Below are 19,253 nucleotides of genomic sequence, written 5' to 3' on the forward strand. Positions count from 1 at the left end.
TGCGAACATAGTGTTCGTGTGAACACATGATTTTCAAAATTTGGGGTTGATTTCTTAAAAAATAATTAAAATTTGTTGTTTTGACCCCCAAAATTGAGATCAAATGATCTCCTAATGTAAAATTAAAAAAATGTCAATTTGTGCTACTCAGAGCAAGCTTTCCAACAACTATAATTGTAATACATATTACATTCATTAAGACTTTCAAATATGAGTTTAATTCATTATAGGTTCGTTAATGATTGAACATCAATTGACTTTGACACATCGGGAAATTTTTTTAATTAGGTCAATTTTTTTTGAAAAATATCTACGAAATAGGTTGTTGAACATATGTCTGAATTACAATTGATGTCACTTCAAAACTTCATAAACTATACAATATTCAACCAAATTGAATCAAACCAAATGCATCCTCTAGATATTGATGTTACCAATCCAACACTGAAAGAATTACCTCATTATCATTTCTAGAAAAAAAAGTTATGCTAGTCAAAATGACTGTCACTCTTTTAAAATATTGATTTTTCATATGTCCCACTTTTCGGGGAGAAGGAAAATTTGACTTAAATAAATTTTTCTTTTAAAATTAAAAAATATGGTTACCATGTAGGAAAAAAACACTAGAAATCACTAGTTTACGTCATCTTTAAATTATTCATAGTTTTAGAGATATAGTCACTCGAATGTGAGGTTTGTTTCAAAAATATTGATTTCAATGTCAAAATTGGTCAAAAAGTGGCACCCACTATTGTGGGATCATCACATATGTTAGAAGAGAGCAATTCATAAATAGTAGTCATTCACCAAAAAAAATGTAAAATATTTTTAAATTAATAGAATACTTGTGATATTGCTATTAAGGTTTTATGGTGTTATTTTTTAGTCAAATTTATGGACCCGTTTTTTATGAGTAGTGGTTTACAAGAACCCCTTTCTCATAAGAATAAATGGAACACTTGACACTGATTGCATCTATGTGATGCTCACATAGATGAAGGTTTTGCAAATTGGATTGCAATAAAAGCGGGTTCAACCTTGGAGGAAACTTTGTGATTCAACCTACTTGAGCTAGAGTAGTATTGAGAATGGTGACCTCCTAGATGAGTAATAAATGTTTCATTCATTCCCATGATTGATGGCTTCTCATAAAATATGGGTTAATGAGTTTGATTCAAAAACTACATAATTGGGTCCTACTAGCAATATCACAATTTGACTCCTAGAAAATATCTCCTACTTATCAACTATAAAATACTTGTTTAGGTGTATAAATTGACAATGTCTATGCAAGGGCCAAAATAAACCTAATTAGACAACTTATTTGTATTTATTAATTAACTTTAAAATTGGAAATTTTATTTAACAAATACAAACAATTTGTCTAATAGGCGCATTTTGGCCTCTCTATAGTCATTTCTATATAAATCAATTGAACATCATACCTCATATATATATATATATATATATATATATATATATATATATATATATATATATATATATATATATATATATATATATATATTCATTAACTTAAAAAAATCTATGATAATAATCATTGCACCCCGTGTTGATAGAAGTTCTAGATATTAAATATCAAGGAATTTAATCTCACAACAAATCATGAGGGAAAAGCGTATATAAGAGCAAATATTAAATGAGGAGCAAAAATGATTATAATCTAGTTTAGAAGTGACTCTCATGAGTTGAGATGCCAAATAGTGGGTACCAAAAGAGGAATGAGAAAAGAGGGCAATAAAATTGCAAAATTGATTCTCAAAATCTATGCAGAAATTGAGAGATTACAGCTTGATATATTTATCTTGCTCTTTTGTAAGGGTGTGTGCTAACTTCTATTGTTACCTGATCAACATTATTAAATTCTTTCATTCATTCTTTATCCTCGCCCTATGGATAGAAACTAAGAAATTATATAATGATCGTTAAGGTCAAAATCAAAGAATACAAGAAAAGGTCACTATTCATCAAAAATAAAAGAATAATCAACAATTTGGGAATGTATTATATATTTGTTGTTTCACGTCATTAGTGACGCCAGCAACTGTGGACATTTATGATAGATATTTTTAATTTATGGTTTTCCATCATCTTATCAAAACTTGCAGGTGCCTGCCCTTACTCCATCAGCATTGAGAACACTACAATTCTATAGCGCCCAGTCTCGCAGTTTCTACTAGTACGGTAAGTATAATTTGCGGAATGTTTAAATTTTGATAAGTAGAAAACTGTGTTTTAATTTGTTGCCCGGTTATAAAATTCTTTCAATTTTATAAGTCGTTGTTAATTTTTAAAACTTGCCTGGTTTTAAGCCTTAAATGGATTATTCTATTTGTGAAATTTGTGAGTCTTTAAGCCTCCACGTCTCCGGCTCGTTCCCAGCTCCGCGCAGCATTTGAAATTTTTAAAATCCAACTTCTGAGCCTCCAGATATAAAAGGTTAATGATTGCTGCCTAAACACGTATTTCTTAACCTTTAACTTCTTAAAAGGTTAATGTTAACCATCAAAAACGTGTTTTTCTTAACCTCCAAATAAAAGGTTAATGTTACCCACCAAAAATACGTTTTTCTTAACCTCCAAGTGAAAGGTTAATGTTAACCACTAAAAGTACATTTTTCTTAACCTCTCCTATAGGTTAATGATAGCATTCGAAAACACGTTTTTTCTAACCTAACCTCTCAAAAGGTTAATGAGAGCTACCAAGAATACGTTTTCATTAACCTCTATAAGGTAGTTATTAACCTGGTAAGGTGATACATGCAACATTGTTAATAATGCAGTAGCCAGATAGAAGATGAAGAAAAGCTTCTTTACACCCAAGGAGTTGCAGAGGACGAGATTTCAAAGAATGGAGCCAAGTGGGCATTTCACCAAGTTGTCTGCTGATTCGAATCTACAAGCTCTCCATCAATATGCAGATGGATCTGACTTTTCAATTAGTGTTCAGATGAGTTAATTAAAAAATTGCAAACTCTCAGAGAAGATCTTGGTCCACCAACCAGTGAATGTTTAGAGAAAATGGACATGCCAAAGAGGCCTTGGCTCTCTTTTTATCAAATGTGATGGGAAGATGTAGCGGCTGACTCGGTTACAATGGTGAACATTTTGCTTACATGTGCAGTGCGAGATGTCTTAATTTGAATTAACTATGTGCCATGAGATCCAGGCTACAAATATTGTTAAAGACACAATAACAGTGCGCCACCCCATTCAACGCATTGTCAACTCATGATTCAGATTTATTAGAATTAGTCTGAACCTGTGGTTATCATGATGAGCAAGCAGTGATACGATGCCAAAGTTTTGAATGCATTCCGCCCTCCTCCCAAGTCGGGCCGCACGACCTTCAGCAAATGAGATATTATAATGCGAATTGTTAATATCATTTCCCTTGGTAGTTGATGGGTTTGATCCCGCACGAAGATGAGGAAGTGAGTGATGTTAAAATGGGGTAGATGATAGTGCGGGGACTCTGGTGGAGCCATTTCAATTGTTGAGAGTTATAGCATCCGACTAGACCTTGGTGTGGCTAATTCGCTCAGCTATCAAATAGAAGCACTAGGCCAAGATTTGGAGGGAGCGTTATGTTGTCATCCTGCTCTGCCTGCTTAGAAAGATTTGGAGGTTGCGTGGATGTCACTACTGGAAGAAGTCGATTCAGAAGTATTCTCTGATAGAGACTTGCACATCAGTTTTCCCTTTCATGTGGAAGCTGGTTCAATCTCTGGATGTGGCAGACGTCCAAGTTATGTCATTGTACATCAAATTGGAGCTCTAGCCCTGGTAGGTTGTTCAAAGAATGCTTGAGTTTGAATGGTAGTTTTTCGCCAAAGCATCGAAAATCGCATGTCGAGAATAGGGTTGAGTATAGAAATCATGACTCCTCCATTACAGCCTCAAGACCAGTAAATGGTTTGTCCCCTGATTCTCACATTTTGCCGCCCAGCGGGCCATTACAATCACAGCTCCATTCTGGTCCTATTTATCCTGGTCCTCGGAACAATGGTGCCCTTTCACCTCTAGTGCATTCGGGTCCCATTAACAACAAGCAGCGGCAACATAGAAGTTTGCAATTTGGTTCCAAATTCAAATTGGTTCATGCACCAGCATCGACCCTCGGTGGAGCTGCTCTGGCTTTGCACTATGCAAATGTGATCATCCTAGTGGAGAAGTTGTGGTTTCCACACTTGGTTGGCCATGATGCAAGAGATGACCTGTATCAGATGTTACCAATGAGTGTGAAAATGGCATTGAGATCAAGACTCAAGTCTTATGCAAAGAATTTGACAACCATAATATATGATGCGCATCTGGCAGCAGATTGGAAGGAGGCTTTGGAGACTATATTAGGATGGCTGGCCCCCCTCGCCCACAACATGATTAGATGGCAGCCCGAGCACAATTTTGAGCAACAAAAGGTTGTTCCCAGAACCAATGTCCTTTTGCTGCAAACACTCTATTTTGCAGATCAATCAAAGATGGAGGCGATGATCATGAAGAAGAGTCTTAACAAGTAACACAACAAGTCAGTGATTCGACCATCTGAAGACATGTTCCAAGCTATACATTTCAATCAACGGTCATTGTTATGTGAGGTTAATTTTCTTGAGGTTAATTAACCTTGCAAAATTGCGTATTTTAGAGGTGGTTATTAACCACGAAGAGGTAGTTATTAACCTCTATATCTATATAAGGACACCTATTGGTTTTGTAAAAAGGGGGGGGACTTTTTGGCTTTAGAAGAAGGGAACACTATGCAGAAATTTTGATTAGAAGATGATATTTGGAAAGTATGTACAAATTTGTCTTTATAATTAGAAATTCCTCTTCAATTCTTGGTGCAAGAAAGTAAAGGAACATGCAATTTGAGTTCTCTGATTCTAAATCTAAATTGTTTAGAATGTTGATTCTCTTTGTAGTGAGCATTCTCATGGTATGGTGTAGATGTTTATGAATCTGTGGATCAACATTGTGCTAGTAATAGTTTTCAAGCGTAGATCTTGATTGTTGTTATTAGCGGTTTTAATTTAGTAGTTTGGAAAAGCCTTGAAGTCGTGTGGTGCATTCGTCATCATGAGCTTTCTCCCCTTTCAATTTTAATTTTATATCTATTTGAAAAGCTTCAAAATTATATCATACGAGGGAGCTGCCCCTCTAAACGCAGAGGAAGGCCGCATACCAAGGGCCTATCCAACTGTTGTGAACGGTTTGCCACACACACTCCGTTGGGCAATTCTTCTGTGACAAATCTGTTTACCAACATAATTTTACTTGATGTGCAGCAGGAGCCAAATAAATAGTTGATGATTTGTTTGCAGGAAATATATTAGCACTGCAATTTAAAACCACAGTATGGGAGCAGTGTGAGTATGAACAAGACACACTCTGTTTATTCAAAACCCCACATTTTATTTCCTGATAACAATAAATTAATCGTGATTGGAACCCTCACTGCAGCGACGAAATTCCACCTGTTCTTAATTCTCTCTCAGAACCTCCTCCATTGTTTGATGGAACCACAAGGTATGATTTCCTTTCATTTCTTCTCCTATTGCTCTTAAATTGTTTGATAAATTATACTGGAATCCATCTCTCTTTAACTTTGATATGCCCTGATATGTTTTGTTTCTTATGAAATTGGGGTTTTTTAGACTGTACATCAATCTGGCCTGTCCCTATGCTCAGCGTGTTTGGGCTGCCAGAAATTACAAGGTGAGTTGCCTTTAATCTGGCTTATCTCGTTTGAACGTGCCTGATATTATTTAAGATAAAGATCGTTAATGGTATAAACTGTAAAAGATAACTAACCCTTTAGTAAAATAAAATGCAGGGTCTGAGTGATATTCAGATAGTTGCAATAGATCTACAGGACAGACCAACGTGGTACAAGGAAAAGGTTTACCCACCTAACAAGGTGTGCAATTCTTTAAAAAAATTCTTCTCAATTCTTTCGGGCGGAAATGGCTTTCCGAACTATAATATGCTCTGCATAACCTTTTTTGGATGAAATATCAGTTTACTTTAGGAATGGAGGCGGGAAAATCTATAAGAAATATGCAACAAATTTCTTGGCAAAGGTTGCGAATTCCATCAATTATTAGTTTACTAATATGGAAATTAATCTTAGCGTTTCATCTAGAAACCTAGCGCCCAGGGGGAACTTAAAATCTCTTATCAGTAGATTAATGGAAGCAGCCCAGGTTTGGCTTTTTTGTTTGCATAGTTGGAGTAAGAAGCTGCTTGGGTTTGAATAAGATGATACAAATATATTTAGAGCAATCGGCACATATTGGTTGTCAGATTATCTAGGAAGGCTAGATGCAAAAAATACTAATTATAAGATGCCTATATATACCTATTTTTCAGGTCCCCTCGCTTGAACACAACGGCAAAGTCACAGGAGAGAGTTTGGATCTGCTGGAATATCTGGAGAACAATTTTGGAGGGCCTAAACTCATTCCCACGGTATATCATGCCTTTAAACTGATTATTTTTGCCTTTACTGATGTTTCATTTCACAATCCATATAAGCATTTCAAAATGGCTATGTAGTTGGTGTTTTCTTAATGACCTAACAATAGTCATATTACTGAAACAAGATGAAGACACTTTATTTCTTATCATTCATATAGACTGCTTATCTTTCTTTTAGCGTTACTGTTTTTGATTAAGTAAAACAGGTTTTAACGAGTGTCTGAAATCTAACAGTTAACAAAATAAACCAACTTTAAGTCCTGAGGATGAAGCAAAACAACAAGAAACAACAGACCATAGAAGGCCACCATATCATTACTGTTACAAGATTATTACATTTAATAAGTTACATCACCATATCAAAATATCTATGCTTTTCTGGCTTGTTCATGCAAGTGAGTCAGTGACACTACTGGCTTAACTACTTTGTTAAACAATTTTTAAATTTATATCTTTACTTTTAATGGATATGTTGTTTAAATAGCTGTCATGTCCCCAATTTTTGGTGACAGTTCGATTTAATTAATTTGATTAACTTGGTTGTCCAAAATAATGAATATTTTATGAGGACGACTAATTCATCATTTTAATTAAATAAATAAATGATATTAAGTTAATTACTTATAAAGTTATCAAATAAATTAATATTAAAAGATAACTTTATATTTAATTAATTTAATAAAGTGACTTGGACTATAAAATATTTAATAAAGTCACTTAAGAGATAAGATCAAAAGTGTTGTAGAAGTCTCTGGAGATGATGGAGAGAAGAGAATAAATAGGCACCCCGGGGCTCCATTCGAATCAAGCAGTTGTTTATATTCCTTTTGGTTTCAGATTGTGATTCAATCACAGGTGCATTGTGGAACCTAGGGTTTTCGCAATTGTCACAGTTGGCCATTGAGAACGATAACTCTCAATAGGTGCGCAATTTTGAGGGTGTGAAATATCATCTGAATTATTGCAGATTGGAGGTGATAGTCAGTCATTTCATCAGGGTGATTATTTGTGGCTTAAGGCCAAATTTGGAGGATTGAGTCTTGAGGATCACTTTGGGTATTGAGATTCGAAGATATAATCAACTCACAAGGTTCACAAGATCAGTTGCAGTATTGGACAAAACAGGAAAGAAGGAAAGTTTACTAGACAATCCTCCCAGCCAGCGTTTCCGTATATTAAGGACGAAGTCTGAACCGAGGGAATCGACTCGGATTTAATTAGGAGCTGTTGGATAGAAGTCGGAAATAATTTGCACAAGGCTAGCAGATCGAATGCGTCATCAATTTAATTGTCAACTTTTGAGATTCTCCTAGGGCAAGTTTCATTATTGGTATTGCCACGAATCATGAGACAAAATCTGCCGCATGCAAAAGTATATATGAGCACACAGGAATCCAACTGTGAACAAGTAGATTTCCGGTCAAGGATGGCGTAACCGCCAGCACTCCAGTCCGGCCAGACACAGGTTATGCGGTTTGAACGAGCATATTTTCTAGCTCAGAACCCATCCACGGCAAACAACCGAAGGCAGAAGACGCATTTCTACATGCGTTATTAGACAAGCGCTCTGCATACTAATCACACATCGCGTCTTGCCTCCGCTTCAATACTGATGGATTCGGGTCTGGAGCCGTAGGCTATCACAAATATCATCTTATAAGGCAACACCATTTAAGATGAGATGGGGTGGAACCGAATTGAGTAGAAGCCGTTTTAGCGGAAATTTGCGGGACCAATTCCGACATCAGCACCCATCCCAAAGTTAGATAAATCCGCAGAGGGATACGTGGGGCAGAGGACAATATATAGTTTGCGCTATCACCATAATCGAATGCGCTATCGCATATTTGGAGCTTTTAAAACTAGATACGGGTCGAAACATTAATAGGATCTGCTTCCCGAATTCCGACTCAGTATTACCGCAAACCAGGGGACATGAATAATATAAATGGCAGTAAGTAGCGATTTGAATGGATTTAGTCGAGTTCCAACCACACCACGAAATAAGTTGACCAGGCAATAGAGACAATAATCCATTGAATAGCTGGAGGAAATCCGTATTCCGATCTTCCTGCGGCAGATTGCACTAAAGGAGAGACGGCAACCATTCCGTCCAGTCTGTGACGACTTTGAATCAACTCCTGCTTCATCTGATTGAGAACTTGGCAGATGCAGTGGAAGGAGGAGTTCGAGATCAACATTCAGATATGCTGTTCTTGACTGGGAATAAGCTCAGTGGTTGATGTGATATGGTATCATGTAATACCACAAACAATACTGGCTATGAGAGTTTTCAAATGATATTGCAATAAGGTAAATGAGTTGACAACGCAGCTTGAGAAATGTCAACCATTGCTAAATTCTGGAGCAAGGTACAATGATGCTACGGTCCAGGTCCATTATTGAATCATGGTTAAGCAATGAAACATTTGATTGTAATAGGAATTTCTCCCTGAACATTGAAGGTATGATTATATTTTGCATTTGAAATGTCTTGGTGAATTATGTGAGGAATTACTCCATTCATGACAAATCTCATAGTGTATTAGTACAACTCTGATTACAAGAATAGAACTTGACATCAGTTTGTAACTAGTTCGTTAAACAACCTTGGGTGCTAACTGTTTGACGAAATGCCTAATCATTGAAGTTTTAGTATTTTGGTGTCTAAGAAGCAATAATCCTGTCGGGGATATTTCAATAGCTAAATTCAATAGAACTACACAGGATACAGAGAAGAAGGAGGCTGCCAATGAACTACTGAAGTATACAGACTCTTTTACAAAAACAGGGTTTACTGCCTTAACAAAGCCAGAATCTGAGGTGCCAGAAGCACTTGGTAAGCTGATTTTTTCTTGAAATCTAGATAACCTCAAGATATCCAACGTTTCTTGAAAAACAGATAAACTCAAGATTTCCAACCTTGGATGGATCATGATGAATGAACTCTTTATTTGGCCATCTGAACCATGGCAGCCCCCACTCTTGATTATCTGGAAAATGCTTTGGAGAAGTTTGATGATGGACCTTTCTTCTTGGGCGAATTTAGTAATGTAAGCCATTTGAGCCTGCAGAGTTATTTGTACATCACCTTTGATCCTTTATTCTTTTGTATCTATTGGTTTGATAACAGGGAGATGCTGCCTTAAATATTTGCAGGTTGACCTTGCATATGCTCCTTTTGTTGAAAGACTTTATTTTGCATATTCCAAACTTAAGAACTATGACATCACAACTGGCAGGCCAAAACTGTTGCAATGGATTCAGGCAAATATAAATTCTACTTTCTCCATTTCTGGCTGTATGATGAATTGTGTTAGGATACTGAAAATAGCGTACCATGTAATCAAAAGCAAATCAAAACATATGCAATTTTTCTGGCAAGAATTTTAGTTTGTGTCATAACGTGCTGTTTTAACTGTAGGAAGTACAAAAAATTGATGCATATGCAATAACAAGCCCTGATCCAGAGCAAGTTGTGGAAAAATACAGGCGAATTACGGTATCTCGTCTGTGATTACTAAAATGTATTTAGCATGCATGATACATGCTTTCTATATTGCTTGTCTTCTCTATACCTGAGAAATTAAATTAGGTTTATTAGAAAACATGCTGCTGATTGTTTTCATTTTTCTGCAGGCTAATTAGATTGTTGTATGCAAATGAGCTCAAATTAGATGGAGAGCTGGATTGCACCTTAGAATTCTACTACCCAGTTAGTTGCTTTAATAGAACGAACTTATGAATAAATAGCTAGGGAAATCATAAGAATACTATAATTCCTTTAATTAGGAGTGTTTCATGCATTATTTTAACCCTTGTAAGTTCATGTTTGAATCAGTTTGTCAGACCATTCTTATCACTCTGTAAAGATCAAACTATAATATATCAATGAATTACTCGTTACATCATTCTCTCTACAATGTTTAATCCGGTTGGTCCACTATGTAACCTCTTTTACACTCTTTTTCTGCTCATCCCATTGTATACCTCGCTTAAAAAAACTCTATACAAGACAAACAATGAGATTTTTTATTTACCTTGACAGGTTTGATGATTATATTAAATCCTCATTCACCAATATGTACTGATTGGCTCGTGTTGAGAAGTTCTTCCAAATATTTAAAAGGACTATAAAAATTATACTCAATTTCGTAAATATAATTCTTATATTGATTAGTTGTTTTCATTTCAACTTTTCATGCTTAAAAAATTGAAATTATACACAATTTCATAAATAAATAAAATTCTTATATAGATTAGTTGTTTTCATTTCAACTTTTCATGCTAAAAAAGACGAGGATGATCATATATTTCCAAAATCAAAAATTTTGAGCTGCTCTTTATAAATTTAACTTGATCTGAATATGAATAAAATAGATCATCATTTTTAAAGTCTGGTTGTTTAGATTTTATAATATATTATGTCAGATTTCCTTAAACTTCATTGCTATTTAGACACATATCCTTATGAACTGAGGTATAAATCTTTGTCATATTCAAATCAAATTCTATCTCTTGTTAAGGTTTGAAGTAATATAAATTGTTCTCCATTTTCTATATTTTTCATCTACATGGCTATGAAAGCTAGAGCCAAATGAAAAAATAAAAAATAGATTAAAAAATATTAGGAATATTTTATATTATTTTTTAATTTTACTTTCAAGATCAATTAGTTTTAATCTATCTTCTCACTTTTTTTCTATTTCAAAAGAATAGAATTGAGAGTAAATTTCATTGATGTTTTGGGTGTGGCCATTAATCACCTTTTTAAAATTGCATCAAATAATATTTGTTGAACTAATCTACACCATTAAAAGGTGTATGCCATTATGTCATGTGATTCTACATTCTTATGAATATTTCACGACAAAAAATCAAAATACTACTTCCTTTTATACTCTAATTGATAAGGTGAAAGAAACAAATTACAAAGCTTGAGTACATAACCACACAAACAACACTAGAAGAAATGCAATACTCATTCCCAAAAACTAATATGATTCCTTAGTCGACCTTTAGTGATTTTGAGGAGGAAACTAGGGCAGGCCGTAGAAGGTCAGGCAAGCTAGCTAAAACTCACTAGATAGAAGCCAAAGGCGGATAGGTACTTGAATATGGAGGGAGTCGTGTTAGGCTTTGGAGAAAATGGTAAGGCTGTGAGGAATCTTAAGCAAGGGGATGAGAGAGGGAGATTGACATTGAAGAGGAGACTTTGGATTCTTAAGGAGGACGTCAAAAAATAAAGGAGGTTGTGAGTAAGGACCCATCCCATATTTCTACTAGTTTTTCCATGCAACCTTGTAACTTCAGCCAGGGATTGCCTCCTCCCCCTGGGAAGAATGATAAAAAAGAAAAAGAAAAAGAGAAGTGTTTATCTAAGCCCCTTATGTTGCAGGTTAAGGAAAAGGACCCCCCATGGGGAATTGTGTTGTTTGTTGGATGTTGGCAAAGAATATGGTGGATACCAACAAAGAGCTTAATGAGCTTAAGGCGAGGTTCTTAGCTTTGGATGTGAGATTTAGCACCCTTTCAAAATTTGCAGTCAAAGTGATCCATGTTGTGTCACTACCCTTCAATTGCTACTGCAAGAGAAAGAAGATGGACCTTGGCACAAAAGACTCCAAGTTGCTTTATGGGTTCCTCATTGAAGATTGGGCAAATGTGTTGTTGGCTAGGAAGGGAAAAGAGAAGGCTAAAAATTAGCCTTTTTGTTGTTGTTAGTTTTTTTTTCTTGCTATGCTATGCTGGGGTGTGTCATCTTTGATACTTTTTACAGGCCTTGCATGGCCTTTTACTCTATACTTTTAAGACTATATATGTTAAGTAGGTTTGATTGGCCTAACTACTTTCGTAACTTTGGTTATTTGGTAAATTTTATATTACTATTGGTACTAGTATGGCTATGATCATAAAGAATTTTACTACTGAGGTTTTGGGGTTTATGTTTGTTTTTTATTGTTAGGGTTAAGGGTGGCATGGTAATGTGTTTTAAATACTAGTAGTTTGTTATTCAAACTGCCACTAATTTCTAGAAGGGCCAATCCCCTAGTTTTGACTACTTTAATATCAAATACTAATGTGACTCCTTATTTGCATTGATATTGCACTAATTATTTATCATGTCTTTCTATCCAATTGTAGTTTTGAAATTATTTTAGATTATAACATTAAACATTCTTATCATGACTAATATGATGATAAGTGTGGACATGTGCATATGGATGATCATAACAAGAATTATTAAAAAATGAAATGGATGACAATGGAAGCAAACTTACATTTTGATCTAGATAAAAAAATGTTATAAAACTTTAAAAAAAGAGAAGGATAATTCCCTCAAGCCATTAATTCCTTCCTTGCTTATAAAGGTTCCACTACCCTTCGGAGACTTTGAAGGACTTATTAGACCTTCAAGAGGATGTACCGACAATTACAAAATACATTTATGCCTCAAGCATTCTCAACTATGCTATCTACAATCATAAGACTACTTAAGCGATGCAACTAAATACAATTTTAGTTTGACACCTAAAAGATTATCCTTCTTAATGTCATCCAAGTCGTACTATAGCCCAAAATAAGGGAGCTTTTAAGGAAAGCTTAAAGTCATAAGGGAGCTTGGAGGGAAAGTTGAAATGTCTCATAACACTATGAGATGGATACAAATTGAAATGCTCTAAATTTTATTCTACATTATAGTTTCAGCAATATCACGTTGGTATCATTTTTATAAAATAGTCAACATTATTAATTTTTCAACTAGAATCAAAGTCATCACTAATGCTTATTCTTCATCATGGTTTTAATTGTGAAGGTGTTTATATTTCTCAAATGCATACTTGTATGTGTCAAGTTATTGTCATTCTATCTTTCATTTCTACTTTATGGAAATCAATACATTTTGACTTCTTTTTGTTTGCATTTTCTTATTGAAATTTAGAAAATTTGACCTTGTCATGCATAATGTTCCTAAATGATTCTTTTTGTAGTACACTATCTTCTAGAATGAAATAAATTTATGGTAGTGAATATTGGTAGTATCAAAAGGGTTGTGATAAAGTGTCAATTTTTAAAGGTTCCAAGAACCTTTTTAGCCTAGAGCCAAGGGCTGGGGGTATTTATTCCACCAAAATCTACTTGAAGCATGATCCCAACCTCATCCCTTAAGATGTCAGAGCCTTTGTACTAAGGCTTTGCACCTAGTCTATAATAGACTCATTCTAATGTATTCAACTTCACCAATAGACCAAAGACTCATTGACAACTTCTATTTAGTTAAAAAATAAAATAATTGAAATAACTGAAAGCTTCAATATGTCATTTGATTCAGTTGAACAATGTATCTTGATAATGTGCAACGTCACGAGTGACCTCAAAAAATTAGAAGATCGTGTTCTGATTTTCATAGAGGCAAATTAAGAGTTTGGGGTTTGTGTTTGTAGGAAATATAGTTTACCAGTAATTTCCTACTTATAAAAACTTTCATTTTGATAATGTCCAGAGTTTACTATGTGCAGATGCTCATTCAATACTTATGATCTAAATTGCATTGCAGAGATTCATTCCCCCTTGTTTTGAATTCTAAATCTAAGCCTCCCCCATTGTTTGATGGAACCACAAGGTATGATCAATCTTTATATGTTTGATCAATTCTATTGGAATAGTATTTTTGTTTACAATTTAGTTTGCTTCTAGTAAAATTAATTAGGTTTTGCAGATTGTACATTAGCTTGACCCGCCCCTTTGCTCAACGTGTTTGGGCTGCTAGAAACTACAAAGTGGTTTACTTTTCATTTGACTTCTCTTGATTCTATCCGCATGGTTTTATATAAGGTGGATATTTTTAGTCCCTATGAAGATTGCCTTGTCATTAACAATAAGTAAAATACAATGTAGGGTCTCACTTATGTTCAAATAGTTCCAATAGATCTAAAAGATAGACATGGTACAAGGAGAAGGTTTACCCTCCTAACAAGGTATCCAATTTATGTGCAACTCTTTAAATAAGAGGTTAGAGCAATCCACAAATATTGGTTGTCAGTTTGTGTAGGAATGCTACATGCAAAAAAGAAAATTATAAGATGTCTATATATACTTATTCTCTTAGGTTCCTTCTCTTGAAGACAATGGAAAAGTCACAGGAGAGAGTTTGGACCTACTAGAATATTTGGAGAACAATTTTGGAGGGCCTAAACTCATTCCCACAGTATATAATGCCTTTAAATTGATAATTTATTCCTTTACTGATGTTTCATGTCACAATCCATTTAAGCATTTCAAAATGGCTATGTAGTTGGTGTTTTTTAATGATCTAACAATAGTCAAATTACTGAAACTAGTGAAGACATTTTATTTTTGATCATTCATATGGACTTCCTTAACTTTCCTTTATTGTTATTGGTATATGATTATTACATTTAATATGTTGCATCACCATATCAAACTATTTGTGCTTTTCTAGCTTGTTAATACTAGTGATAAAAAAAGTGTTTTACTTGTTAGGAAGCAGAGGAAGGGGTAGACCTTGGACTTAACTACTTTGATAAGCAATTTATAAAATTGTATATTTTTCTTTTAATGTCTATATTGTTTAAATAGCTAAATCTATTACAATGACACATGATATGGCAAAAGAGGAGGCTTCCAATGAGCTACTGGATTATACATACTCTTTTGCAAAAGTAGGGTGCACTACCTATGCTAAGTCAGAATCTGAGGTGTCAGAAGCACTTGGTATGCATAATGTTTCTTGAAACATAGATAACTTCAATTAAAGTCATTCTTAAATATCAAACATTAAGGAAGAAATTATACCTGGAAAAATAAATTAATTTTGACTATTTATACTTTTAGCTGAGGAATCAAGCCTTAGTGTGTGATGTTTAAACTATCCATTCAAGATATCCAAGGTTTCTTGAAAAACAAAAAGCCTCAAAATTTCTAACCTTGGACAGATCATGATGAATTGACTTTATTTTTTGGTAATCTCAATCATGGCAGCCCATAGTTTGGATTATCTAGAAAATGCATTGAAGAAGTTTGATGGCAGGTCATTCTTCTTGGGTGAATTCAACAATATAAGCCATTTGAGCCTGCACAGTTATTTGTACATGACTTTTGATTTTTTATCCTTTGGTGTTTAATGCCTTGATAACAGGGAGATGCTGCCTAAAATATTTTGCAGGTTGACCTTGCATATGCTTCATTTTTTGAAAAACATTATTTTTCATTTTCTAGACTTGAGAACTATGACTTCACAACTGGGAGGCCGAAACTATTGCAATGGATTCAGGCAAGTATAAATTCTACTTTCTTGATTTCTAGCTTTAAGATGAATTGTGTTAGAATTTTGAAAACGGTGTACTATATAGTCAAAAGAAAATCACAACACACGCAATTTTTCTCACAAAATTTTATGTCATAATATGCTAATTTGATTGTAGGAAGTGCAAAAAATCGATGCATATGTAAAAACAAGACCTAATCGAGAGCAAGTTGTTGAAAATTACAAGTGAATTCTCATCTATGATGACAATGTATTTTGTATGCATTATACATGCTTTTTCTATCGTCTGTCTTCTCTATACCTAAGAAATCAAAATATGTTCGTTAGAAAATATGGTATTGATCGTTTTCATCTTTAAGTAGGCTGATTAGATTGTTGTATGCAATTGAACTCAGATTGGATGTAAAGCTAGATCGTTCTTTAGAATTCTACTACTCAAATAGTTTCTTTTATGGAATTTACTTATAAATATATAGGAAGGGAAAACAAAAAGAGGGGTAAAAATTTATTGTGATTCTTTTGGAAAAAGAGGGGTAAAAATTTATTAAGACAAAAAGGATTACAACAAGGAGAGCTTAACAAGGAGCTTTGTCCTAAGCAACAAGTTCATCAAATTCTTGTAACAACTCAAGGGGAAGTTACCCCCTATCCATAATATTCTAGCCCAGAGCATGACCAAAAGTTCATTTGGCTAAACAATCAGCAACTTTTTTCCATTCACAAGGAATGTAAGTAAACCTAATGAACTCAAGAGAGGTACAAAAGAGAAGAGTCTAATTAACAATAGTGGCCAGTTGCCAACTATCATCCTCAAGCTCCTGCAAGGAAAGAAAGTTCACCATCACTTCGGAGTCAGACTCATAGATAATCTTATGCCATCCCTGCAAACAACATTGTTCCACAACATATAAAATGGCCTAAGCCTCCATGAGATTGTTAGTATGGTCACCCTTATGCACTAAGAAAAAAATTCAACTTCACTAAAATTGAAATGAGCCACTCCCCCCATACCAGCAGGGCCTAGATTCCCCAAGAAGAACCATCAGTGTTAATTTTCAAAATTCCATGAGGAGGAGGAGTCTAATGCCCCTCCGGATTCACCCATCCTTTCCCCTATTGCCGAGGCTATTTGGGAACTCTTTGATGCCATTGAGCTACATCCCCATCCTAAAGATGAAATTTGAGGTGATTGCATATAGCAAGATCAGTCGAATCCATACCCCCATCTAGAACACACTTCACTTGAATAGTTTTCTGAAGAGAATGTGAGATCTTCCACCAAAGATGCATAAGATCAATCTAGACATCTTGGAAGATTCGATGATTCCTCTCCAACTAGATATGCCAAAGAATGAAAGATGGGCTAGCAATCCAAGTAGCATGGAGAGGAGAAGACGTGGAAGGAGCACTGCCCAAGTGGGCCTAGAAGTCAAGCAAAGAGGAAGCATGCCTACAAGAGCAACCCCAAGCACTCCACCAAAGGTGCCATAACTAAGTAGAAAAGGAGCAATTGAAGAACATATGGTAGACAAACTCCTCCCCATTACCACACAAATCACAATAAGAGGGGCCCTAAAATCCATGTTTACAAAGATTATCCCATGTAAGACAACAGTTGTGAGCCACTGGCCACATGAAAAAATTGCACTTGGACCAAGAAAATGTATTCCAAACTTGTTTCCACCAAGGGACGTTGGCATCCCCAAACAATTGTCTAGTTATCTCTTGAGACCCAACAAAGCCATAATATTTACTAGAAAAGGTACCTCCCCAAGACAAAACATCTAGTCCTAACATAGAGGAACACTCCCTAGAGGCCAAAATCTAAGAAAACTCCTGACAACCCACCTATGCCTCCAAGAAGCTAATCAGAAGAGTGCTTCCATCTATAACCAACAATAGGTCCCAATTGATAAGGAGTCTTGTAATGAGCCACTTTATCCCATCCATTAGCATGAAAAGAATTATAGACTTTGAAGATGAGGGTACCTAGATAATATGCATGGGAATCCATCCCAAGCATCAGACCAAAACAAAGCCTCATAACCTCCCTTACATATCTAGAAAAGACATCTCTTGACTAACAGAGCACCTGTCTTTAGAGTATGTCAAACCATAGAGCCATGGCCTTCAAGAGGAAGTGCAGAAATAGAGCAAGGATCAACACCACAAAAATATATATGGGTGATAATATGAGCCCAAAGTTGATGTTGTCCATAGGACCATCACCAATAAAGCTTAGCAGCCAACATACGACTACTTAAGAGAGTTGATTGAAGACCAAGACCACCCTACTTTGTAGGCCTACAAATAGTCTCCTAGCTAATCAAACTCCATTTCGTGCAACACAAATTACCCCTCCAAAGGAATTGCCGAGAAAGAGCATCAAACACCTTGAGAAAGTAAACAAGAGCAACCTAAATCATGCTTCTATAAGTAGGAAGAGCTTGAAAAATAGATTGAAGAAGACTAACCTGAGTAGCAGTAGAAAGCCATCTATGAGTCCAATGATTTACCTTTTCTTAAAGCTTGATAATCAAATTATTTTAGAAGAGTCATGGCTTCCTAGAAAAAATAGTAAGGATACGAAGATAGGTCAAAGGAAGTGACCCAATCTGAAACTATAGGATATTAGCAATCCTTTACTGCATAGAATTAGGAGTATTAAAAAAGTAAATGGAAGAATTGTGCTCATTAAATTTTTGGCCTAAAGCTGCCAAATAAATATCCAAAGTATGTTGAAAGTCTTCAACTTCCTTGATCCTAACAAGACTCGCAAGGGAAAAATCATCAACAAATTAAAGGTGAGAAAGAGTAGGTAAACTGTTACCCCATCGCCACACATGAATAGAATTCTAGGACACTTGATACTTAATGAATCTTCCCAAACCCTCAGCCATGATGATGAAGAGATAGAGGGAGAGAGGATCACCCTAGAGGAGACCTCTAGAGGTATAACAAAGTTGGGAAGGTTGACCATTAAGAAGAACTGAAAAAGAGGTTGAAGTAACACAACTCATAGTCCAACTCACCCAGTTAGAGCTAAAGCCAAAGGTAAGAAGAATATTGCTTAGAGATAATAATGGGGAGCCACTTTTTAATTCTCTCAACAATCAACTTAGTAATGAATTTGTAAACCATATTACTTAAGAAAATTGGTCTTAAAAACTCCATTTGATTATCCTCTCTCTTTTTGGAATAAGAGTCAAGAAATCATAATTCAATGCCTGAAGCATTTGCTTGCTAAAATAGGATTCCTTAACCACCTCCCAAAAATCATGATTAATGATGTCCTAGAATTCTTTAAAGAATTAAACCGAATAGCCATCAGGACTAGGAGCCTTTTCCTTACGCAAGCCAAAGACCACCTCCTCCAACTCTTCCAAAGAGATCAGTCACATGAGATAATCATTCATTTCTTGGGTAATAAGGGAAGGAATACAAGACAACATAATATTTTCTTTATT

At 35.1% G+C, this 19,253-nt stretch overlaps 1 protein-coding gene and 1 pseudogene across 4 annotated transcripts; both read left to right on the forward strand.

Moving 5' to 3' along the window:
- Positions 1-2,069: 2,069 nt before the first annotated feature.
- LOC149577093 (glutathione S-transferase L3-like) lies at positions 2,070-10,536 on the forward strand. Of its 4 annotated transcripts, none has more exons than XM_089822139.1 (11): positions 2,070-2,205; positions 5,342-5,386; positions 5,481-5,546; positions 5,675-5,735; positions 5,854-5,937; positions 6,390-6,488; positions 9,225-9,336; positions 9,474-9,550; positions 9,657-9,764; positions 9,922-9,999; positions 10,137-10,536. In XM_089822139.1, exons 2-11 carry the CDS (start codon positions 5,376-5,378, stop codon positions 10,143-10,145), a joined length of 705 nt encoding a protein of 234 aa, XP_089678265.1. In that variant the 5' UTR covers positions 2,070-2,205; positions 5,342-5,375; the 3' UTR covers positions 10,146-10,536. The 4 variants fall into 4 exon arrangements, with proteins under 4 accessions (XP_089678265.1, XP_089678253.1, XP_089678244.1 ...); XM_089822127.1 differs by having other exon boundaries at positions 9,922-10,024; positions 10,137-10,420; XM_089822118.1 differs by lacking the exon at positions 10,137-10,536 and having other exon boundaries at positions 9,922-10,105.
- Positions 10,537-14,041: 3,505 nt separating this feature from the next.
- LOC149577094 (glutathione S-transferase L3-like) lies at positions 14,042-16,015 on the forward strand (annotated as a pseudogene).
- Positions 16,016-19,253: the final 3,238 nt, after the last annotated feature.

The sequence above is a fragment of the Cupressus sempervirens genome, chromosome 1 (genome assembly GCF_028749045.1).
Source record: "Cupressus sempervirens isolate cs-2001-9-10 chromosome 1, ASM2874904v1, whole genome shotgun sequence".
Lineage (NCBI taxonomy): Eukaryota > Viridiplantae > Streptophyta > Pinopsida > Cupressales > Cupressaceae > Cupressus > Cupressus sempervirens.